Source organism: Halichoerus grypus, chromosome 11 (assembly GCF_964656455.1).
Source record: "Halichoerus grypus chromosome 11, mHalGry1.hap1.1, whole genome shotgun sequence".
Lineage (NCBI taxonomy): Eukaryota > Metazoa > Chordata > Mammalia > Carnivora > Phocidae > Halichoerus > Halichoerus grypus.
The window spans coordinates 92,631,451-92,652,470 of record NC_135722.1 but is presented as its reverse complement, the minus strand read 5'-3'; the positions used below and the strand labels follow the sequence as shown (position 1 = coordinate 92,652,470).

The following is a 21,020-nucleotide window of genomic DNA, read 5'->3' as shown; positions in this document are numbered from 1 at the left end:
CCATGTCAATTACTAGAACTCTGCACACTCATTTTTTAAAATCAGCTTCTTTGAGGTACAATTGATATACAAAGAACCGCACATGGGGCACCTGGCTGGCTCAGTTGGTGGAGCGGGCAACTCTTGATCTCAGAGTCATGAGTTCAAGCCCCATGTTGTGCGCAGAGATTACTTAAAAATAAAATCTTACAAAACAGGGCACCTGGCTGGCTCAGTTGGCTAAGCGACTACCTTCGGCTCAGGTCATGATCCTGGAGTCCCGGGATCGAGTCCTGATCCTGGAGTCCCAGGATCGAGTCCTGCATCGGGCTCCCTGCTCAGTGGGGAGTCTGCTTCTCCCTCTGACCCTACCCCCTTTCGTGCATGCTCTCTCTCTGAAATAAATAAAATCTTAAAAAAAATGTTTTAAAAAAACCTTAAAAAACAACAAAGAACTCCACATATTTAATATGCATAATTTGATGAGTTTTATGTGATTTATGTGCAAGAATATTTACTCAGTCATTATCTCTACAGGAAAGAAATGTTGATCATCTATATTAACAACACTAAACAACTGGCTAAATATCTGTGGTGCCATCCACAGAGTCAGACACTGTATGACCCTTAGACGTGCTAGTGTGAAGGAAACTCTGGGAGGTGTTGGGTGTGTCTGTCACCTTAATTGTGGTGATGCTATTACGGATGCGTGTATGTGCTCAAACTCATACAAGCTCTCAAATTATTCTATAAGTTACTGCACAGAAGTGGCTAATCACGAATACCTATACTAACATAATAGCATGTGAAATCTCACGTGAACTTTCTGTCTGAGGCACCAAGTGTCTATTTTGTGTGTGTGTTGTAGTATTATTTCCATGAGGTTGTTCAACAGGCAAATGATGGTTCCCACTTTCAGATTCAAGTGTTTGATAAATACAACATTCAAGATGAGCTACTGTGAGGTTTAAACTAAATCGTATGTGTGGCAAGATCGAACAGATTCTTGCTTAAAAAATGGCTTCATTCAGAAAGGATTGAGATAAACTTAAAGGAGATGAATAATTAGAGTGAACTGTTTCTTGAATAAATAACAATAAATTATGGAAAGTTTAATTTGGAACTGAGGAATATGCTTAATGCATCCTTAATCTGAGTCCCCCAGATTTGCATCTGACCCCACTGAGAATATGACAGATCAGAGAGACTACACATGAGAAGATACATTTAACAAAAGTACTATATTAATAAATAAAACATAGGTGAAAAAATATACTTACGTTTCACGGATTGTATAAATGATGTAAGATTCTCCCATGTTTTGTACATGCAGACATAGCAAGAGGCTCCAACAGTGATTATTATGTGTGCATGAATTTACTCTAAATATTGTACTTTGAGATTTTTCTCTTGCCACTTCTATTTCTAGGTTTAGCTCATAAAAATATCTCTTAAAGATACAATAAAATTGACTAGGTCACTGAACCACCTGACCCCAATATGTGTCCTTGTGATTAGCATCCTCACTACCTACCCATCCAGCCATGGCTTGGATGACTTCAGTGAGTGGGAAATCTCTATCTTGCTTTAGCACCGGCTGAACGAAAAGCTCTTATCTTGAACGTAAAACTCTGTAAATTCCAAATACACGTTCATGTTCTGACCTTTCCAACCAAATACTGACCTTTTTCACCATGGCAGGCCTTAAACACCTCGATGATCTAGATATCCTCTTTGCCCCATAACTCCCCAGTGAGTTCCACACAAAACGACTCCAGAGTCTGGTTTTGCAGATAGAGAATGTGGTAGTAAAGTATTAAGAAGCTTGAAAAACTTGCAGGAATAAATCAGCTGGATTAGAGTAGATCGTCCCTAACTCTATTTAAAAAATTATCCTGGAAGGGGTGCCTGGGTGGCTCAGTCGGTTAAGTGGCTGCCTTCGGCTCGGGTCATGATCCCGGGGTCCTGGGATCGAGCCCCATGTTGGGCTCCCTGCTCGGTGGGGAGTCTGCTTCTCCCTCTCCCTCTGCCTGCTTCTCTGCCTACTTGTGCTCTCTATCTCTCTGTCAAATAAATAAATAAAATCTTTTAAAAAAAAAAATCAAAAAAAAAATTATCCTGGAAAATCATTGATTCTCAATTCACAGCTATTTTTCCCCTTGCAAGAAGGCTAGTTTTGAGTTTTTGGTTAATTCTCAATCATTCGAATTATTTAGTAACTGGGCTGTGTTGGATATAGAACCCCATACAACTAACTCAGATGTGGCTGATGCAGAATCCTTCTTAACAGCATCCTTGCCACACCAGTCAGAATGGCTAAAATTAACAAGTCAGGAAACGATAGATGTTGGCGGGGGATGCAGAGAAAGGGGAATCCCCCTACACTGTTGGTGGGAATGCAAGCTGGTGCAGCCACTCTGGAAAACAGTATGGAGGTTCCTCAAAAAGTTGAAAATAGAGCTACCATATGATCCAGCAATTGCACTCCTGGGTATTTACCCCAAAGATACAAAAGTAGGGATCCGAAAGGGTACGTGCACCCCAATGTTTATAGCAGCAATGTCCACAATAGCCAAACTGTGGAAAGAGCCAAGATGTCCATCAACAGATGAATGGATAAAGAAGAAGTGGTATATATATACAATGGAATATTATGCAGCCATCAAAAGGAATGAGATCTTGCCATTTGCAACAACGTGGATGGAACTGGAGGGTATTATGCTGAGCGAAATAAGTCAAACAGAGAAAGACATGTCTCATATGACCTCACTGATATGAGGAATTCTTAATCTCAGGAAACAAACTGAGGGTTGCTGGAGTGGGGGGTGGGGTGGGAGGGATGGGGTGACTGGGCGATACACACTGGGGAGGGTATGTGCTCTGGTAAGTGCTGTGAATTGTGCAAGACTGTTGAATCTCAGATCTGTACCTCTGAAACAAATAATGCAATATATGTTAAGGAAAAAAAAAAGAAGAAGATAGCAGGAGGGGAAGAATGAAGGGGGGGAATCGGAGGGGTAGACGAACCATGAGAGACAATGGACTCTGAAAAACAAACTGAGGGTTCTAGAGGGGAGGGGGGTGGGAGGATGGGTTAGCCTGGTGATGGGTATTGAGGAGGGCACGTTCTGCATGGAGCACTGGGTGTTATGCACAAACAATGAATCATGGAACACTACATCTAAAACTAATGATGTAATGTATGGGGATTAACATAACAATAAAAAAATTAAAAAAAAAAACAGCATCCTTGCCAAGTGACAGCCCAGTGAGGGGAACTTAGAATTATTTTTGGTATCTCGTTCTACCTTTATGGTTAGTAGAATACTAATTTTTCCACTGGAGATTTTACTAAATGGACTTGAATACTCTAAATCACCAGATTAAAGGTGACTTGAATATTTTTTAAAAAGTTACCCCAATCTTTTTCTCTATAAAGTTTCCTTTTTTCTATGAACTTTTTTTCATAGGTGGATGAACCATGTTTTTTATGGGCTTATTTGCCTTAGAGATTTAGATGAAAACAGCTCTTGGGGATATGGGTCAAAGGAAGTTAATTAATAATATTGTTACAAAAGAATTTTGGTTTTGAACTACCTAATCACAATTACAAAGTTCTAGAAGGTGCCAAATTGACTGCTAGGGTTTCCTCGGGGATTTTCTGGGTATTTTGCTTTATCTATTTAAAGGAAAGATAATACTTAAAAAACTTTTCATCCTTTTTAAGTCATTGATACAATAGAAAATGTCCTCCAACAATAAATATTCTAGAGTTTCAGATGCCATCTAGTGTCTTGGTCTCTATTAGCACAGCATGTTTTTTAAAAGTTTTTTTTTTATCTTTTAAAAAAGTTTTATTTAAATTCCTGTTAGTTAACATACAATGTAATATTAGTTTCAGGTGTACAATACAGTGATTCAGCACTTCCATACAACATCTGGTGCTCATCACAACAAGTGCACTCCTGAATCCCCATCACCTGTTTCGCCCCTCCCCCCACCCACCTCCTGTCTGGGAACCATCAGTTTGTTTTCTATAGTTAAGGGTCTGTTTCTTCATTTACCTCTCTTTCCCTATCCCCTATGTTCATTTGTTTTGTTTCTTAAATTCCACATAGGAGTGAAGTAATATGGTATTTGTCTTTCTCTGACTGACTGGTTTCGCTTAGCATTATACTCTCTAGCTCCATCCGTGTTGTTGCAAAAAAATGGCAAGATTTCATTCTTTTTTATGGCTGAATAATATTCCATTATATATATATGTCACATCTTCTTTATCCATTCATCAGTCAATGGAAACTTGGGCTATTTCATAATTTGACCATTGTAGATAATGCTGCTATAAACATATCAGACAAATTACCTTATGATTTCACTTGTATGCGGAATAGAGGAAAATGGGAAGATGCTAGCGAAAGGCATAAAGCCTTCAGTTATAAGATGAATAAACTCTGGTATCTAATGTACAGCATGGTGACCACAGTTAATAATTCTATATTGTGTGCTTGAAATTCGCTAAATAGTAGACAGTTTAAACATGCTCACCAAAAAAAGTAACTGTGAGGTGAAGGATGTGTCAGTTAATTGATTGTGATGATCATTTCCCAAAATATATATTTATGTCAAGTCTTCATGATGTACACTTTAAATATGTGCAATTTTATTTGTCAATTATACATTAAGTAAGCTTAAACAGTAAAAAAAATATATAATGCATCAGATTATTCCACCAACATGCACTAGACTGCCTAAAATTTAGAAGACTGATAACACCAAGCATTAGTAAGGATGTGGAACTGTAAGAGTTGATATATTATCAGTACAAATGTATATGATACAATGACTTTGGAGAACATCTTGCCAGTTTCTTATAATTAAACATATTCTTACCATAACACATAGTAATCCCACTTCTCAGAATGTATCTAACAGAAGTGAAAACAAATATTCACATAAAAACATGAACTCACCTGTTCACAGAGGCTTTATTCACATTAGCCAATACTGAAAACAACTCAAGTATCCATCATCTGATGAATAAACAAACTGTGATCTATCTGCACAATCTATCTTACAGATAATCCTTCATAATACAGAGGAAGAAAAGACCGACACCTGAAACACTTGGATTAATATCAAAGTATCTGATTAAGCAAAAGGAAAAAAACACAAAAGACTACATGAAGTAAGACTGCATTTATGTATAAAATTCTAGAAAATGCAAATTACCCTGACAGAAAACACATCAGTGGTTCTCAGGGACTGAGGGGGGGGGGGGGAAGCATTTCCTGCAAAAGGCACAGCAGTTTCTAAGATAATGGAAATGCCCTAAACCATCATAGTGGTGCTGGTGGCTGCATGAAGGGACACAAGTGTCAAACTCAACCAACTGTGCCCTTAAATTGTCCATTATGTGTACATCGTACATCAATAAAATGGATTTAAATTATGTGTGTACACATATAAATCTATGTAAAGAATCTTTTTTTGGAAAGCAGCTTAAAGCTTATTTCAATACATGATGATCATTTCAGAAAAAAACATGTTTTAAGTTTTCCAAGTTTCTAGTTCCCTGAGGCTTTAAAGCAGCTCTCTAAGTTTCTCTTTAAATAAATAAAATAAACAACCAAGAGAATGTCCCAGGAGACCCTAACTTTGTAACTGTGATTAGTTACTTCCATTCTGACGTTCTGTGATGGCAATAATAATCATTACCCTTCTTTTATGCCATAGTCCCAGGTGCCATTGTAAACCAAATCTCTGAAGGTGAACACAAAATCTCATTAATTATCGGGTTCATCCCATTGTAAGCACCCTAGTAGAGTGCTTACTCTACTACTCTACTACTCTACCTAGGTAGAGGCAGGGTAATGTTATTTTCTGGAGAGAGTAAATAAAGGTGGTGATATGTAAAATCAAGTCACAGGATACCTGATGAATGAGCAGGGGTGACCTAAGGAATGGTGACAGTTTAGAGAAATGCTTCAGTGAATGCAAATATGAATTCTTCCGACAATCTGATGGATCCACAGAAGAAATTGAAATCCACTGAATAGAAGTTATATTCCCAAAGCTAAAAGAAAAAAAGGCCAGCTGAGATTTGGGAAGCATTCGGCCACTTTTGCCAGAGATCCAGAATAGAAGTCAGAGGACCTGCTCTAGATCCAGCTGTGTGTGACTTCTCCATTCACCACCAAACCTCGCCATTCTGCCCATCCTGACAAAAATGTGCTCCAGAATACACAGGACTTGAAACTCAGAGGAATATTCTCAGGTTGAGATACACTGGATGTGTCACATGAAAGATGAAGAGATAATGTAACACTTGGACTTATTCCAGGTGTAAGTCGAGACTTCGCTTTTTCTGTGAAAATATGAAAAAGAACTGAGAAAAAGCCACAGAGGTTATGGAAAAGAACAATTTTTCATTCAGAGGAAGAAGGATGGAATATTTAAGCAAACACTGAATAACCATTTGGTGTGGTTTTGAAAGGGGGATTAGCTACCACACGGGGAAAAGTCTGACTATGACTGAGATTTACACAGAATTCAACACTGAAGCAATCACAGAATTGAAAGAATAATGGAGGGAATGCAGTAGGAAAAAAAAAAACACCCTAGTTTGAGTTTCCTAACATACTTGAATAGAGAAAATGCCAAGGGTGCTACAATCAGTATGATGTAAGTATACTCTATTATGCAATTATCCATATCTGAGTCTCACTAAATTTGTTTACATGTGTATTTTATGAATTAAAGTGTAATTACTGCTCTCCCCCAAGTTATAGTGAAGGCAGCTGTAAAGTATGATAGCTTTACTGTAAGTATGCGAATGGAAGTCTTTAATGTACTCGGCTTGCAATTAAACTTTGTCACATTTTACCTACAGCAGCAAAGATCCCAAATTATCTCCAATCCCCAGCCCCACCACATCTCGGTCCTTTTCTGTTCCTCCTTCCCCATCCCGATATTCTTAACAAACATACACTAAACACCAAGTATACATACATCACTGTATTCATAGGACCTAGCTGAGGACCTCAGTCTGTCACTGTCATTATCCTCATTTTAGAAAACACTTAAGACACGATGCTTAGGAGTCTCATGAAAGAACCAAAGCTACAGTGGCCAAATGAAAAAAACAAAACAAAACTACAGGTTCTCTGATCCCAAATCTGCTATGATTTTTCCATTAGTCCACATTTTTCTGAGTAAATCTGGAATCTTGAATTGTGCCAATGGGCAATTTAATGCCACTTTTCAAGGATCCACAAATGGTAACAAAGAACAATCTTCCCCCAAAATGAAGGTCATAATTAAATTCTTAGACACAGATGTCATAATCCAGAGCCTTTCCCTCTAGACAGGATGGGCTCGGGAGGGCACAGAGGTCATCTAGAGAAGACCAGCACAAAGCCAGCTTGTTCTCCACTATCATGAAGTTAAGAGACTCCCCAAGGAGAGCAACGCTACATCTTTAGCTCTTCTCAGAGTTTATTTGACCCAAATATAGCAGAATAGAAAGCTCTCGATGCCATTTTTTTCCATTCATATATGACCCCATGACAACTGGCAAACAGCAACTCCATTTGTGTTCGACCATCCCAGAATCTTGTTTAAAAATGGCACCGTGCTTTTGCAGATCTCAACCTGTCTAACTTTTACAACACCAGAGGGGAATCAAGCTCCTATCAGGGTCATCAAAGACTAAATACCCAAGAAGGAAAATGGAGGACTTCAGGGACGTTGGGAAACAGTTGGCTAGATAAATGAAAGGAACAGTGGAATAGATGATAGGCACCTTTGTCTGATGAGAATCCACCTTTGTCTGCCTTAACACCTGCTAGTCTCCAGTGTGGTCAGTGAGGAAGGTGGGAAGGGGGACATGAAAGGCAATTTCAAAGCATTTCCACTTGTCCACATACCATGCTCTAGTCTGTTTTTATATTAGACCTCAGCAACATTAACACGTGTCCACCCAGATGTGGTTATGCCTTTCTGTGCTGTAGTAATCAGTCTGGAAGTTTATTCCCTGGGTGCAGGAGCAGTGGGGGGAGGGGTGAGTATCACAATATTGATGGTGGAAGAAAACCGACAGGTGCAAGATCCTATTTCAATAGATCAGCCCCTTTGAGGTCCTTTGATAACTTAAAAGCACTTGATTTTTGGAATAAATGAATGGGAAATACAAATAATGAGCACCTACAAGGGCCAGAAAGAGTCCCAGCAAACTTTTCAAATGGAAATCCGTTCAGAAAAAAAAAAAAAAGTCTTTAAGGCAAAAAAGGCTGCTAGGACTTACTTTTCCCAGAGAGAGAACCTGAGGAAAATGGACGGCTTCCCTGCAGGAGGAACTCAGTGGGCTCCAAACCTAGAGGGATCCTAGCTCAGGTTCATAAATTGGTCATTTGAACATAAAACTAAAGGATTAGTCACGAAATAAAACACCAAAGGACAGGGCTTCAACTGAATTATACAAACATGCAGTAGATGTTCACCAAAGTTGAGCAGTATTCCAAGAGGAGCATTCCAAACACCATCCATCTGCATCCACTTTCTTGCACTACTATTAACAACCTGATGTTCAAATTGCTGAAAAGAATGTAAGGTATAAGAGACCTACTAAAGAAGACCTGTAAGAATTCCCAATTGGGGAATGGGAGGGGAAAGAGTTGTTCTTTTGGATGCTGCCATACACATGACATTGCAAAGAACAATGATCATTTTTCCAAGAGACATTTTTCAAATGTATGAAATAGGTTATGCAAATTATGAAGCATACATCATGCACCTCCTTGCTCCATAACAGTGTAGACATCAAAAACTCTTTATCAATGTAAGAAGTAAGAACAAACTATACAGCCTTATGCGAGATCAGTTATTATTACATCCAAACAACGTGGGGACAACCAGATATCACATTGAGACTCATGCAATCCCAATAACAGCAGTGAGGAGAGACAAATGCAGGTCAGAGTCCCCTTCATTGGGCTCTCTTGGCCAGTCTCAGGGTTTCTGCTCTTTTATATGAATAATACCTGAAGGGCTGAAATAATTCGGCAAAAAGGAACTCAACTTTTATTAACATTCCCTTTCTCCTTTTGCAACTTGACTGGCTGGATTCTCAGTTAAGTATTCTCTTTTCTCAGGCACAGAACTTAGCTGTGAAGACAGGAGATCAGGAAGAACGCAAGACAGAAGGGAAGGAGCACCAGGTCAAAGAGAAAAACCATCGTAAAGACCAGAGCTTAATGGGACCACAGAGGTAATTTCATTCAACCAAAAATTTTAAATATGAGAATCCCAAGGTTAGAAGAAGTCATGTAATTTACCCAGGGTCCTACATTTATTAGAGTGAGTGAAATCAGCATGAAATCACTCTTGACTCTACATCGAAAGCTTTTACTACTTCATCTTTAGCACTGACATTGAGAGATGAAAACTTATTTTAGATAATTTTCATCTCTATAATTTTTTTTCAGAGACATGCTGACCACTAGGTCTGGCGTGAGATGGATATGCAAAATCAGACCACAGTGACTGAATTTACCCTGACTGCCTTCCCTGTTATCCAGAAGCTTCAGATCTCCCTCTTTGTGGTCCTCCTGTTTACTTATATGCTAACTCTAACAGGAAATACCGTCATCATTTCCTTAATCTGGGCTGATAATCACCTCCAAACCCCAATGTACTTCTTCCTCAGTAATTTGTCATTTTTGGACATTTCATACACCACCTCAGTTACCCCAAAGCTGTTAGCTTGTCTCCTAGAGGACAAGAAGACCATATCTTTTGCTGGCTGCATCACCCAAACATACTTCTTTTTTTTCTTGGGGACAGTGGAGTTTATCCTCCTGGCGGTGATGTCCTTTGATCGCTACGTGGCCATCTGTAACCCCCTGCGCTACACCGTCATCATGAACAGCAGGGTCTGTCTCCTGCTGGTTCTGGGCTGCTGGGTAGGGGCCTTCTTTTCAGTGCTGTGCCCAACTATTGTGGTGTCCACACTGCCTTACTGTTATAGAGAAATTAGCCATTTCTTCTGTGACATTGCCCCTTTGCTGCAGGCGGCCTGCACAGACACTCATTTCATTGAGATGATAAGCTTCCTCTTATCCTCCCTTGTCCTTCTGACTTCGCTGGTATTCACCATTGTGTCCTACACTTACATCATTTCTACCATCCTGCGCATCCCCTCAGCCCAAGGCCGTCAGAAGGCCTTCTCCACCTGTGCTTCTCACATCATGGTTGTGTCCATTGCCTACGGGAGCAACATCTTCATGTACGTGAGGCCCAACCAGAGCCACTCGCTGGAGTTTGATAAAGTGACGGCTGTGCTCACCACAATGGTGACCCCTCTTCTGAACCCCTTCATTTATAGCCTAAGGAATGAAAAGGTAAAAGAAGTTTTGAGAGAAGCAATCCACAAAATTATGTCCTTATGGCACAAGAGAACTTGAACCTTATTGCACAGGAGAACTTGAAAGTTTGTGTGCTAATCATGACTATGTTCAACCTTTGGACTCCATGTGGAGAAAAGCGTACTTGAAGACCATAAAGTCAAAGATTTGTGGGAATATATAAAAAGGCTTCATGCCACATCAGATACAAGGTATTACAGTCAAGGTCCAGAGTAGGCAATTCAAGCATAGAAAAAATAATACGTTTTATTTTTTTAAATTTTTTATTGTTATGTTAATCACCATACAATTACATCATTAGTTTTTGATGTAGTGTTCCATGATTCATTGTTTGCGTATAATACCCAGTGCTCCATGCAGTACGTGCCCTCCTTAATACCCATCACCAGGCTAATCCATCCTCTCACCCTTCTCCCCTCTAGAAAATAATACGTTTTAAACCCTATTGTTGCACTCTCTCACATACAGAATATCATGAATTAATGTAAAATACTTAACTGAAGTCAGAAAACCTAAATTTTAAGCATGGCTGTATTTCTTTTTTTATCACATGACACATTATCTGAACTTTCATTTTCTCATTGTTAAAAGTAGGAAATATTTTACACTTTACACTTTTTCCTTTTTCTTTTTCTTATTATAGTCTTAACCTGATGGCCTAAGAAATACAACCACAGATAATTGTAAGTTCATGCTTTTTCTAGGTATTAAGATGATGCAAGATGATTGGCTTCATCCTTGACAGCTGAATACCCTAGAAAATAATAGTAATAATAATAACAACAAAACCAAGGCAGAGCAGTAACATATCCCAGGGTTTGTACAGTTTACTTAAATATGAACTTAAATGTTGATATACATGGAGTTTATAAGAATATATATTTTATTTTATTTTATTTTATTTATTTTTTTAAAAGATTTTATTTATTTATTTGACAGAGAGAGAGACAGTGAGAGAGGGAACACAAGAAGGGGGAGTGGGAGAAGGAGAAGCAGGCTTCCCGCCGAGCAGGGAGCCTGACGCGGGGCTCGATCCCAGGACCCTGGGATCATGACCTGAGCCGAAGGTAGACACTTAATGACTGAGCCACTAAGAATATATATTTTAAATCACCTGAGCTCAAAATCCTAATACCTGCAAGGAGGATCTGATTGGTCCAATTGAAGTGAGATATCCTTTCCTGATTCATTTCTTTGTTAGAGGAAGAGTGGCAAGGGGCTAATTTGCCCTCTGTCCTTACCACCACTGAACCCATGCTATGCGACAAGGAATCTTAAAGACAGTGTAAAAATAGGAACAAGATAATAGGCATCCTTAAGATCAAAAAAGTTGTGACTAGTGTGGTCATTAACCTTCTAGCTACATGAACAATGACTGAGACCCTAAATTGGCATGGAATCTCTCATGGAAAATCAGATAGAGAAAGTGCTACCTTAAGAATGGACTCAGAATATTATAAAAGAACATAGTTCATCATAAGATATTGTAGCGAACAAATGTTTAAAGATCCAAAGACGGTAGGACAATATTACCAGGAATGAAGCAGTCATATAATGAACTGCTCTGCACTCATTATCAGATGCTAAATAAGATAAGATTTGGGAAGTTACAATATTGGCTTCCTATTGCTTGCATAACAAATTTAGTACTCAAACTTATCATCTGACCAGTCTGTAGGTCACACGTCCAATACAGGTCTCTCCAGGCCAAATTCAGCAGGCTGCATTCCTTTCTAGGGGCTCTAGAGCAAAATCCATTTCCTACTCATCTGAGTTGACAGAATTCCCGTCCTTGAAGATGTGGGACCAAGGTCCTGTTTTCTTGCTGGCTATCAACCAAGGGCCATTTCCATTTCTAGAAGGTACTTCAGTTCTTGGCTCATGGCCCCCCTTCCTCCACCCTCAAAGCCAACAATAGTGGGGCAAGTACCTCACAAGTTTCAAATCTCTCCTCCTCCATCTCCTCTCTGACTTGGCTGACAAAGTTCTCCACTTTTAAGGACGCATTTGATTGGATTGGGCCCACCCTAATATCCAGGATAATATCAAGGACTCAAGGTCTTTTTCCTGAATTACATTTGCAAAGTCCCTTCTGCCAAGTAAAGTAACATAATCACAGATTCTGGGGATTAGGACATGAATATCTTTAGGTGCCATTACTCTGCTTGCCAGCATTACATTGCTAGTGGTAATGATCCAAGAAAGAAAAAATAAAGAACAGAGCACAACAGGATTTTTTAAAGCCAATACTCAATCCTAAACTCTTTCTAGCTGTCATCACTTACAATCAGAAGAATTTACAAATCCCAGAATATGAAGAGACTAGTGAAAAGCAGCAAAATATCTGGGAAACACATATTTTAAATTAGCTATGTTTGTTTTTATTTAAGTCATTGTTAGGTGAAGATGAATATTGTCTCTGTGTGCTGTTTTCCTGTTTTTCATGAGTTCCCATATTACGCAAAAGCTCCAGTCTGGTATCATTAACACAGAAAAGAATATCCTGAACAAATAAGAGAATTTTTTTTTTTTTTAAAGATTTTTTATTTATTTATCTGAGAGAGAGAATGGGAGACAGAGAGCATGAGAGGGGGAGGATCAGAGGGAGAAGCAGACTCCCCGCTGAGCAGGGAGTCCGATGCGGGACTCGATCCCGGGACTCCAGGATCATGACCTGAGCCGAAGGCAGTTGCTTAACCAACTGAGCCACCCAGGCGCCCCCAAATAAGAGAATTTAAGCATAATTTTGGTACCCATCTATACTGGCCCCAGGTTGGGCCAGGCTTGAAATTGGAAGTATAAAAAGACTTCATAAACTCTGAAAAATAACATAAATATACTGCTTTACTTTGAATGTTGATTATTATTCTTATGATCAACACTGTTATAATACAGGATAATACAGGATAGTATCAGTTTCTACATTGATTCTAGTTAGTTACTTGTCCCAAATTTGGGGACACCTGAAAAGTCTCTTCCTTTTCCCATACTCAACTATGACTAGGTATTTTAAACTACTCTTTTTCGATATGGGGGATCAAAAGGGAAACAGATCAAAATAACCTGTAGAAATTTCAAACAACATCCACTTGCTAGATAAACTATATTCTTCCAACTATGGACAAAGGGCATCCCAACCAGAGAATCACTGTTGTATGTAATGAATTCAGTGATCCTTCCTCTTGCCTGCTAATTCTCACATATTCCTTCCTCCTGACTCAGTTGTAATAAAGTGTTCAGTAACAACAACTACGAACATATGTCTCAATTACATCACAAGATTCTCAAAGGCTGCAGTGGAATATACTAAATTATTTATTATCAGTGGTCAAGAGTTTAGCTAAGCTACTCCGTGGTATTGCTGCCTTGGCCCCCATTTGGCCAAGGAGCCTGCTGTGACTTTAAACCATTATTAGTCCCCTCATGCAAGCACATGCCCCAGATAGCAGCCGGCAGAGTCACAAACACATGTAACTTTCTGACATGACCTCCCCAATAGCCCTTGTGCTCAACCATCTTTCCCGCCTGCCAGTACCTTCCCTTGATGGGTGCCCCAGTGTAACTTACCAAAACTCGCTCTTTTGGTTGCAATTGACTAACCTGGCCTTGGTGGTCCGGGAACCCCAAAGACTCTAATGAAGACATGTGCCCCAGGGCCTGCTTCTCTCTCTGTAGTCTTCCTTCACGTCCCAGTTGGCCCCTGAGGTCTCTCAGGTACTTCATCCAGGACCTGGGAGTAATAAGCCTCTCTATTGCAATTCCTCCTATGGTCTGTTGAACTGCAGCCCACCACCTGGTATCCTCTGCTCCACTTAAGAAATGTTAACTTGACAAATTAATAACAAGTTGGTACAACCACATATGATTATTTCCTTGATTCTTGAAATGTACTAAAAAGTAGTTGTGTGTGTGTGTGCACATGTGTGGTACATTTCAGAGGTGTGTATTTTGTCTGAGATCCTTAAAAACTCTTTATTAAAAAAATTTCTTTGGGGTACCTGGGTAGCCCAATCGGTTAATCGTCTGCCCTCAGCTCAGGTCATGATCCCAGGGTCCTGGGATCCAGCCCTGTGTCGGGCTCCCTGCTCAGCAGAAGAATATGCTTCTCCCTCTCCCTCTGCCCCTGCTTGTGTGCTCTCTTGCTCACTCTCTCTCTCACTCTTTCAACTAAATAAATAAAATATTAAAAATAAATAAATAAACAAACAAACAAACAAACAAATAGTTCTTTATTGTCTAGAATTGCTGGCTTACCCCATGGATGTTATTTAAAGTTAACTAGAGATTCATTCGTTAACATGCTTTCTTATTTTCAGCATTTGGCACTAAATAAGCTCCCCTTTATAAAATAGGATAATGTCAAAAATCATAATGTATAAGCTCTTTCTGGTTATACAATTTATAGTAATTAACAGTTTTTGAATCTTACCCTCTTTCAGGTTTTTTTAGCCATTCTGAGTAGAGATCTTGAAAAGAAATCACCATCATATGACCATATAATTATTGTGAGAGAGGAACCTGAAATAACATGTTAAATAAGAGAACACTATGTATGACCAATAGATAAAAATCATTATTCTATTGCTATTAGGAATTATATAGTCTCGGGGCGCCTGGGTGGCTCAGTCGTTAAGCGTCTGCCTTCGGCTCAGGTCATGATCCCAGGGTCCTGGGATCGAGCCCCACATCGGGCTCCCTGCTCTGCGGGGAGGCCTGCTTCTCCCTCTCCCACTCCCCTTGCTTGTGTTCCCTCTCTCACTGTCTCTCTCTGTTAAATAAATAAATAAAATCTTAAAAAAAAAAAAAGGAATTATATAGTCTCTTCACGTGCACAAATGCATACATATGTCCTCTTGATGTGGAACTGAATTCAGAGTCATCACCTGACTTTAGGAGAGTATATAAAAAATGCAATGTGTCCTTTTACTTGTTTAGGAAAACACATGTCATCCCATGTAGGCAGCAGGGGATGTGACTGGATTAGGCAAGGCTATACTCTGCATAAATCCTGGAAATTAGTTTCATCTAATTAGTAAATTCATCCCATTAAACCCAAGAAAGAGGTTATTTGGTTGTGGGTCAGAGCAATGAATTAAGAGGTGGAAATGAAATGATGAAAAAGATCTTTAATATTGAAATATACACTTTAATCTCTAGAAACAGTACTTTCAAGCACTTCTTAAAAGTTTAAACATGGATCACTTATATATGAAAAGTCATTTCAAAACTGGAAGGGGCACCTGGGTGGCTCGGTGGGTTAAGCATCTGCCTTCGGCTCAGGTGATTATCTCTGGGTCCTGGGATCCAGCCCCATGACAGGCTCCAGCTCAGCAGGGAATCTGCTTGTCCCTCTCCCTCTGCCCCTCCCCCCTGCTTGTTCTTTCTTTCTTTCTCTCTCTCTCTCAAATGAATAAATAAATAAACAGAAAGTATACAAACTGGAAGAAAACACACTATCCAGCATGTTGAAGCAATTGTGTGTTGAAGAGTAAGATTAGAGCTATTGTCCTAGTTAACTTTATATGTCAACTTGGCTGGGCCACGGTGTGCCCAGATGACACGTTATTGCTAGGTATGTCTGAGAGAGGGTTTCCAGATGAGACTAACAGTTGTGTCTGTGGACTCAGTAAAGTGGTGTCTGTGGCCCTCCTCAGTGTGAGTGGGTATTGTCCAATCCATTGAGGGCTTGCATAGAACATAAAGCAGAGGAAGGGACGATTTGTCACCCTTCTGCCTGCCTGTTTGAGCTGGAACATCCACCTTCTGCTTTGAATTGGTATTTACATCACTGGATCCCCATGTTCTCAGACTAGAATGATGCCATCAGCGATCACGGGACTTTTCATAATTACAAGTGCCAATTCCTCATAATATCTACACATATATGCTCGTGTATATATATATATATATATATATATATGTTTCATTTCTCTGGAGAACACAGACTACTACAGATACTTTTTTCCCCCCCCACATTTCAGAGCTTTTGAAATTTTGGAAGCAAGTATTAATGTTTAATATAGGAAAATATTAATAAACATAATTTTCACACATAATAAAATATATATTAGAAGGATAGTCAAATTCGGGTGCTCCCTGAAGCACAAAATATATTTAATAACTTTTCCTCTTACTTTGCAATTCAAGAAAAAAATTCTGAATTCATTTAAAAAATAGATTCATAAAGAATACTTTGTTAAATTGGGATCCCTCCATAAAGATAAATACAAGTCTTTGGAAATTTCTGCATCTTAAGTACAAAGTTGTTGAGGCACCTGGATCGCTCAGTTGGTTAAGCATCCAACTCTTGATTTCAGCTTAGGTTATGATCTCAGGGTCTTGGGGTCCAGCTCTGCATTGAGCTCTGTGCTCAACAGGGAGTCTGCTTGAGATTCTCTCTCTCTTTCTCTCTCCCTCTGACCTTCCCTCCTCTCTCTCTCAAGTAAATAAATAAATCTTAAAAAAATAAGAATACAGTCATTCTTCTTGTATTATTCATGTAATTAAATGGTCTAAGGGCTTTTTTTTTTATCTTGAACTTACGTTTTCGAAAACCAAACCTGAGAAAGGTGTTCTGAAAAAAACTGAATGGAATATTTTTTTAATGGTCACATTTCCTCTCTTGTATTGCAAAAAATAGGTGGAAAAGTTATTAAGTGTTGATACTTATTTTACAATTCAAAAAGTAATATAAGACTTTATTTCCAATAAGCATACTGGGAGAGTTCCACCTTTGGGAAGAAATGAGCCTCACAAATGAAAGACTGAAATTAGACAACCACCAGAGAGGTCTGCCGAGAGCCTAGTTAATTAAAAATGGCATGAAAGGGAGTGAAGATAGAATAACTACTAAAATTTCAATGAGTCACTATCAGATTTGGTGATCCTGATGTTCTACCAAATCCTCAAACTGTAAAAGGACCACAATGGATTCACTCAATTTATATGAGCTTTGATACGTTCTTAAAACTTGATAATTACAAAAAGAAGGAATCTATAATCCTTACAGCATCAATGCTGATTAAAATGGTATGAGGCAAAGGAGAGTATTATGAATCTGAGCAACAGGAGGCCAGGGTCTCAGTGAAAGACCTGAGCCACTTTGCACTGGCACAGAGGAAACAGCCTGATGGAGAAAGTTGTCTGAGATTGTTGGAACCCATTGCACAATGTACCGTCATGATGCATGCCTCCTTTTCTTGAGTAGGTGATACGAGGTACAGCAACTTGTCTTTGTATTTTCTTACCGTGCAGAGAGAAGATTGTAAATCAATAACAAAAGATAACTAAACAAAATCTGCTAGGTTTGAAGTAAAGAACAATGTTAAACAATCTTTTTATTTAAAATGATATTTCCAAGGAAATTATGAAATATTTTAAATTGAGTAACAGGAAACTATACATAACTCATTACTGCCTATGGAATAATTTACACATTTAAATTCATTTATCAACAATTTTTTTTTTTTAAGCTTGAAAATGAAGAAACTGAGCATTCAACTCAACAGAATAGGAAAAGAAGGATAGAACAAATAAGCAACAACAACAAAAATGAAAGGTGGAAATTATAAAGATAATTCCAGATATAAAGGAAACAGAACTAAATATAAATAACAACAACAAAACAATAAAAAAAACACAAACCAAAACCCAGTTTTGAGAAAAGTTTTCCCAGACTTTTCAGTTGGTACACCACTGCCAAGATTTATCAATGGGAGAGAGAAAATAAATAAGAGAGAGAAAAGTAGATAAAATATAGAATAAGAAGTAGAAAATAATTACAGATACAACCATGGAATAAATTTTAAAACCTGAATTAATTTTAAATAAAAATACTAGAACCTGAGATTAAATACACAAATTCTCAGGAGAATATAAAATGTAGAAAGGTGTACAGAAAGAAATAGAAATATAAATAGGCAAATTAGCATTATATATATTAAAATAATCATTAAAAATTCCCAGCAAACTAGGAGTAGAATACTATAGAGATGACTTGTGACAAATTTTGAGTAAGAAAATAATTCCTATTTTATAGAAGATATTCCAGATAATAGAATTACTAAACATCTAAAATTGACAAAATTATCAAAAAGAAAGAACAAGGTTGAGGGCATTTACAATTGATTTCAAGATTTCCAGATTTCTTATAAATACTGAGTATATGGTATTGGCATAAGGAGAGGCAAAAATCAATGCAGTAAAATAGAAAGTTGAAAGACAATCTACAGGTACTCTTGCAAAGATGTCAAGCCTAATCAAAGAATTCAAGCTTTCCAAGAAATGTTGCTGTAACAACCAAATATTCATATAAAAATCACAATTACATCACCCCATACATAAACTAAGCTAAAACCACAAAGTTACTAGGAAAACACAGGAAAAAAAAATCTGTGACGTTGGAGTAGCAAACTTTTTAGAAAATTTTAAATTTTTAAAAAAATTAAAAAATTTAAAGAAGACTTGGTTTTGACTAATAGTAACATGAAAAGAACTGCAGCATTACTGGCATCAAGAAAATGCATTTTTTTTTTTTTTAAAGAATGGCATTTTATTAGGGACAGCCAATAATGTCCACAATGCTTTTCTTATTTGACTATCAATACTGAAAGAAAAATGGCAATATGCATAGCTTTGTGAAACTGCTTTAAAAATCTAGGGGATGGCAATCTTTTAGACAACTGAATGTTTATAGAACAAGATTCACACATTTTATGTGTAAACATTACACCAAGTATTTGAATACAAAAGTGTTTATTTTATAAACTTTATATTTAAAATAGAATTTTTATCTGTCTACTCACAAAACCTAGTTTAAAACATGATACATTTCTCTCTAGCTTACTTGATGTTACTCTTACAAACAATACTCAATTTGTAATTGTTTTATATTAAGAACCTGTACTAAATGAAGTTTGTATTTTATCAGAAAACATTTCCCTTTAAACTTAAAGTGCTTTTTTTTTTTAAATGAAGGCACCAACAAGAACTACTTTCAGATGGTACAGAATTTCTTATTTCTTGAAGACTCTGTGGTTGACCACTTCTTCATTAGTTACCTGCAGCAAGACACCTTCCCATGGCAAATAGGAAGAAGCTCAATATCGGCTTCTCCGTCCATAACCCCCACTTCCTCCACTGCCTCCAGGACCATAGTTTCCTCCACCATATGGTCCCCCCATGTTCCTGCTACCACCAAAGTTTCCACTCTTCATTGGACCATAGTTAGAAGGTTGCTGGTTATAATTTCCAAAATCATTGTAATTTCCACTTCCATAATTTCCTCCTCCATAGTTGTCATAACCACCTCCGTAGCCCCCACCTTGGTTGCCATATCCAGGTCCTCCACCACCATATCCTCCTCTTCCTCCTCCATAACCAGGGCTACCTCCAAAATTGCCACATCCAGGTCCTCCTCCATACCCATTATAGCCATCCCCAAATCCACGACCACTTCCATATCCATCAGATCCTCCTCTAAAGTTACTTCCTGGTCCTGGTCCAAAATTTCCACCACCACCACGAGAGTCTCCAAAACCAAAGTTGCCTCCTCTTCCACTTCTAGAACTTTGGACTTCCTGCATTTCTTGTCTAGACAAAGCCTTTCTTACTTCTGCATTATGACCATTGATGGTATGATATCAAGAAAATGCATATTAAAATCATACTGAGATATTTCACATCTACTAAAATAGCTAAAACTTTTTTTTTAAAGATTTTTATTTATTTATTTGACAGAGAAAGAGAGAAAGAGTTCACAAGCAGGGGGAGAGGCAGAGGAAGAGGGAGAAGCAGACTTCCCCCTGAGTAGGGAGCCCGATGTGGGGCTCAATCCCAGGACCCCAGGATCATGACCTGAGCCGAAGGCAGACGCTTAACCGACTGAGCCACCCAGGCGCCCCGCTAAAACTCTTTTTAAAAGCAGACAATATCAAGGCTGGCAAGGAGAAACTGAAATCTCATAAAATTCTTGCGTGAATATAAAACAGTACAATTGCTTCGGGCAAATAGGCATTTTCTGGTAAAGTTAAACATATATCTTTACCCTATGAGCTGACAATGTCAAGGTATTTCACCAATTTAACCAAGAGAAATGAAAACATATGTCTATTAAAAACACCATACTTAAATGTACAAAACACTTTTATTCATAATATCTAAACACTGAAAATAACCCAAATGTCTATCCACAGGATACTGGATAAACAGATGTGGTATGTTTTTACAATGGAGTATTACTCAACATTAACATGGAGGTAGCTACTGATACATACAATAACCTGGATGAATTTTGAAAAATATTATGTTGAGCAAAATAACCCCAATGCAAAAGAACTATATGATTACATTTTGTGAAGTCCACGAACAGGCAAATCTAACCTATGCCAATAGAAATCAGAAAATTATTGCAGGAAATGGGAGGTACGTAATGACTGGGAAGCACATGAGGGAATTTTCTGGAATAATTAAAATGCTCTATATCTTGTTTGAACCAGTGGTTTATGGTCATATACCATCATCAAAACTTTTGAACTAACTTTGAAATTATGGTGTCTTTTATGTATAAATTAAACCTCAATAAATTATTTTCTTATATCCCTACTTAAAGTAAACTCCAGG

The 21,020-nt window shown here is 38.2% G+C and overlaps 1 protein-coding gene and 1 pseudogene across 1 annotated transcript; one reads left to right on the top strand and one right to left on the bottom strand.

The window, feature by feature from the left end:
- Positions 1 to 9,491: 9,491 nt before the first annotated feature.
- On the top strand, positions 9,492 to 10,439 carry LOC118529029 (olfactory receptor 6M1-like). Its single transcript, XM_036081746.2, has one exon. The coding sequence runs from the start codon at positions 9,492 to 9,494 to the stop codon at positions 10,437 to 10,439; it is 948 nt and encodes a 315-aa protein (XP_035937639.2).
- An 8,698-nt stretch (positions 10,440 to 19,137) lies between these two features.
- On the bottom strand, positions 19,138 to 20,038 carry LOC118529025 (heterogeneous nuclear ribonucleoproteins A2/B1 pseudogene; annotated as a pseudogene).
- Positions 20,039 to 21,020: the final 982 nt, after the last annotated feature.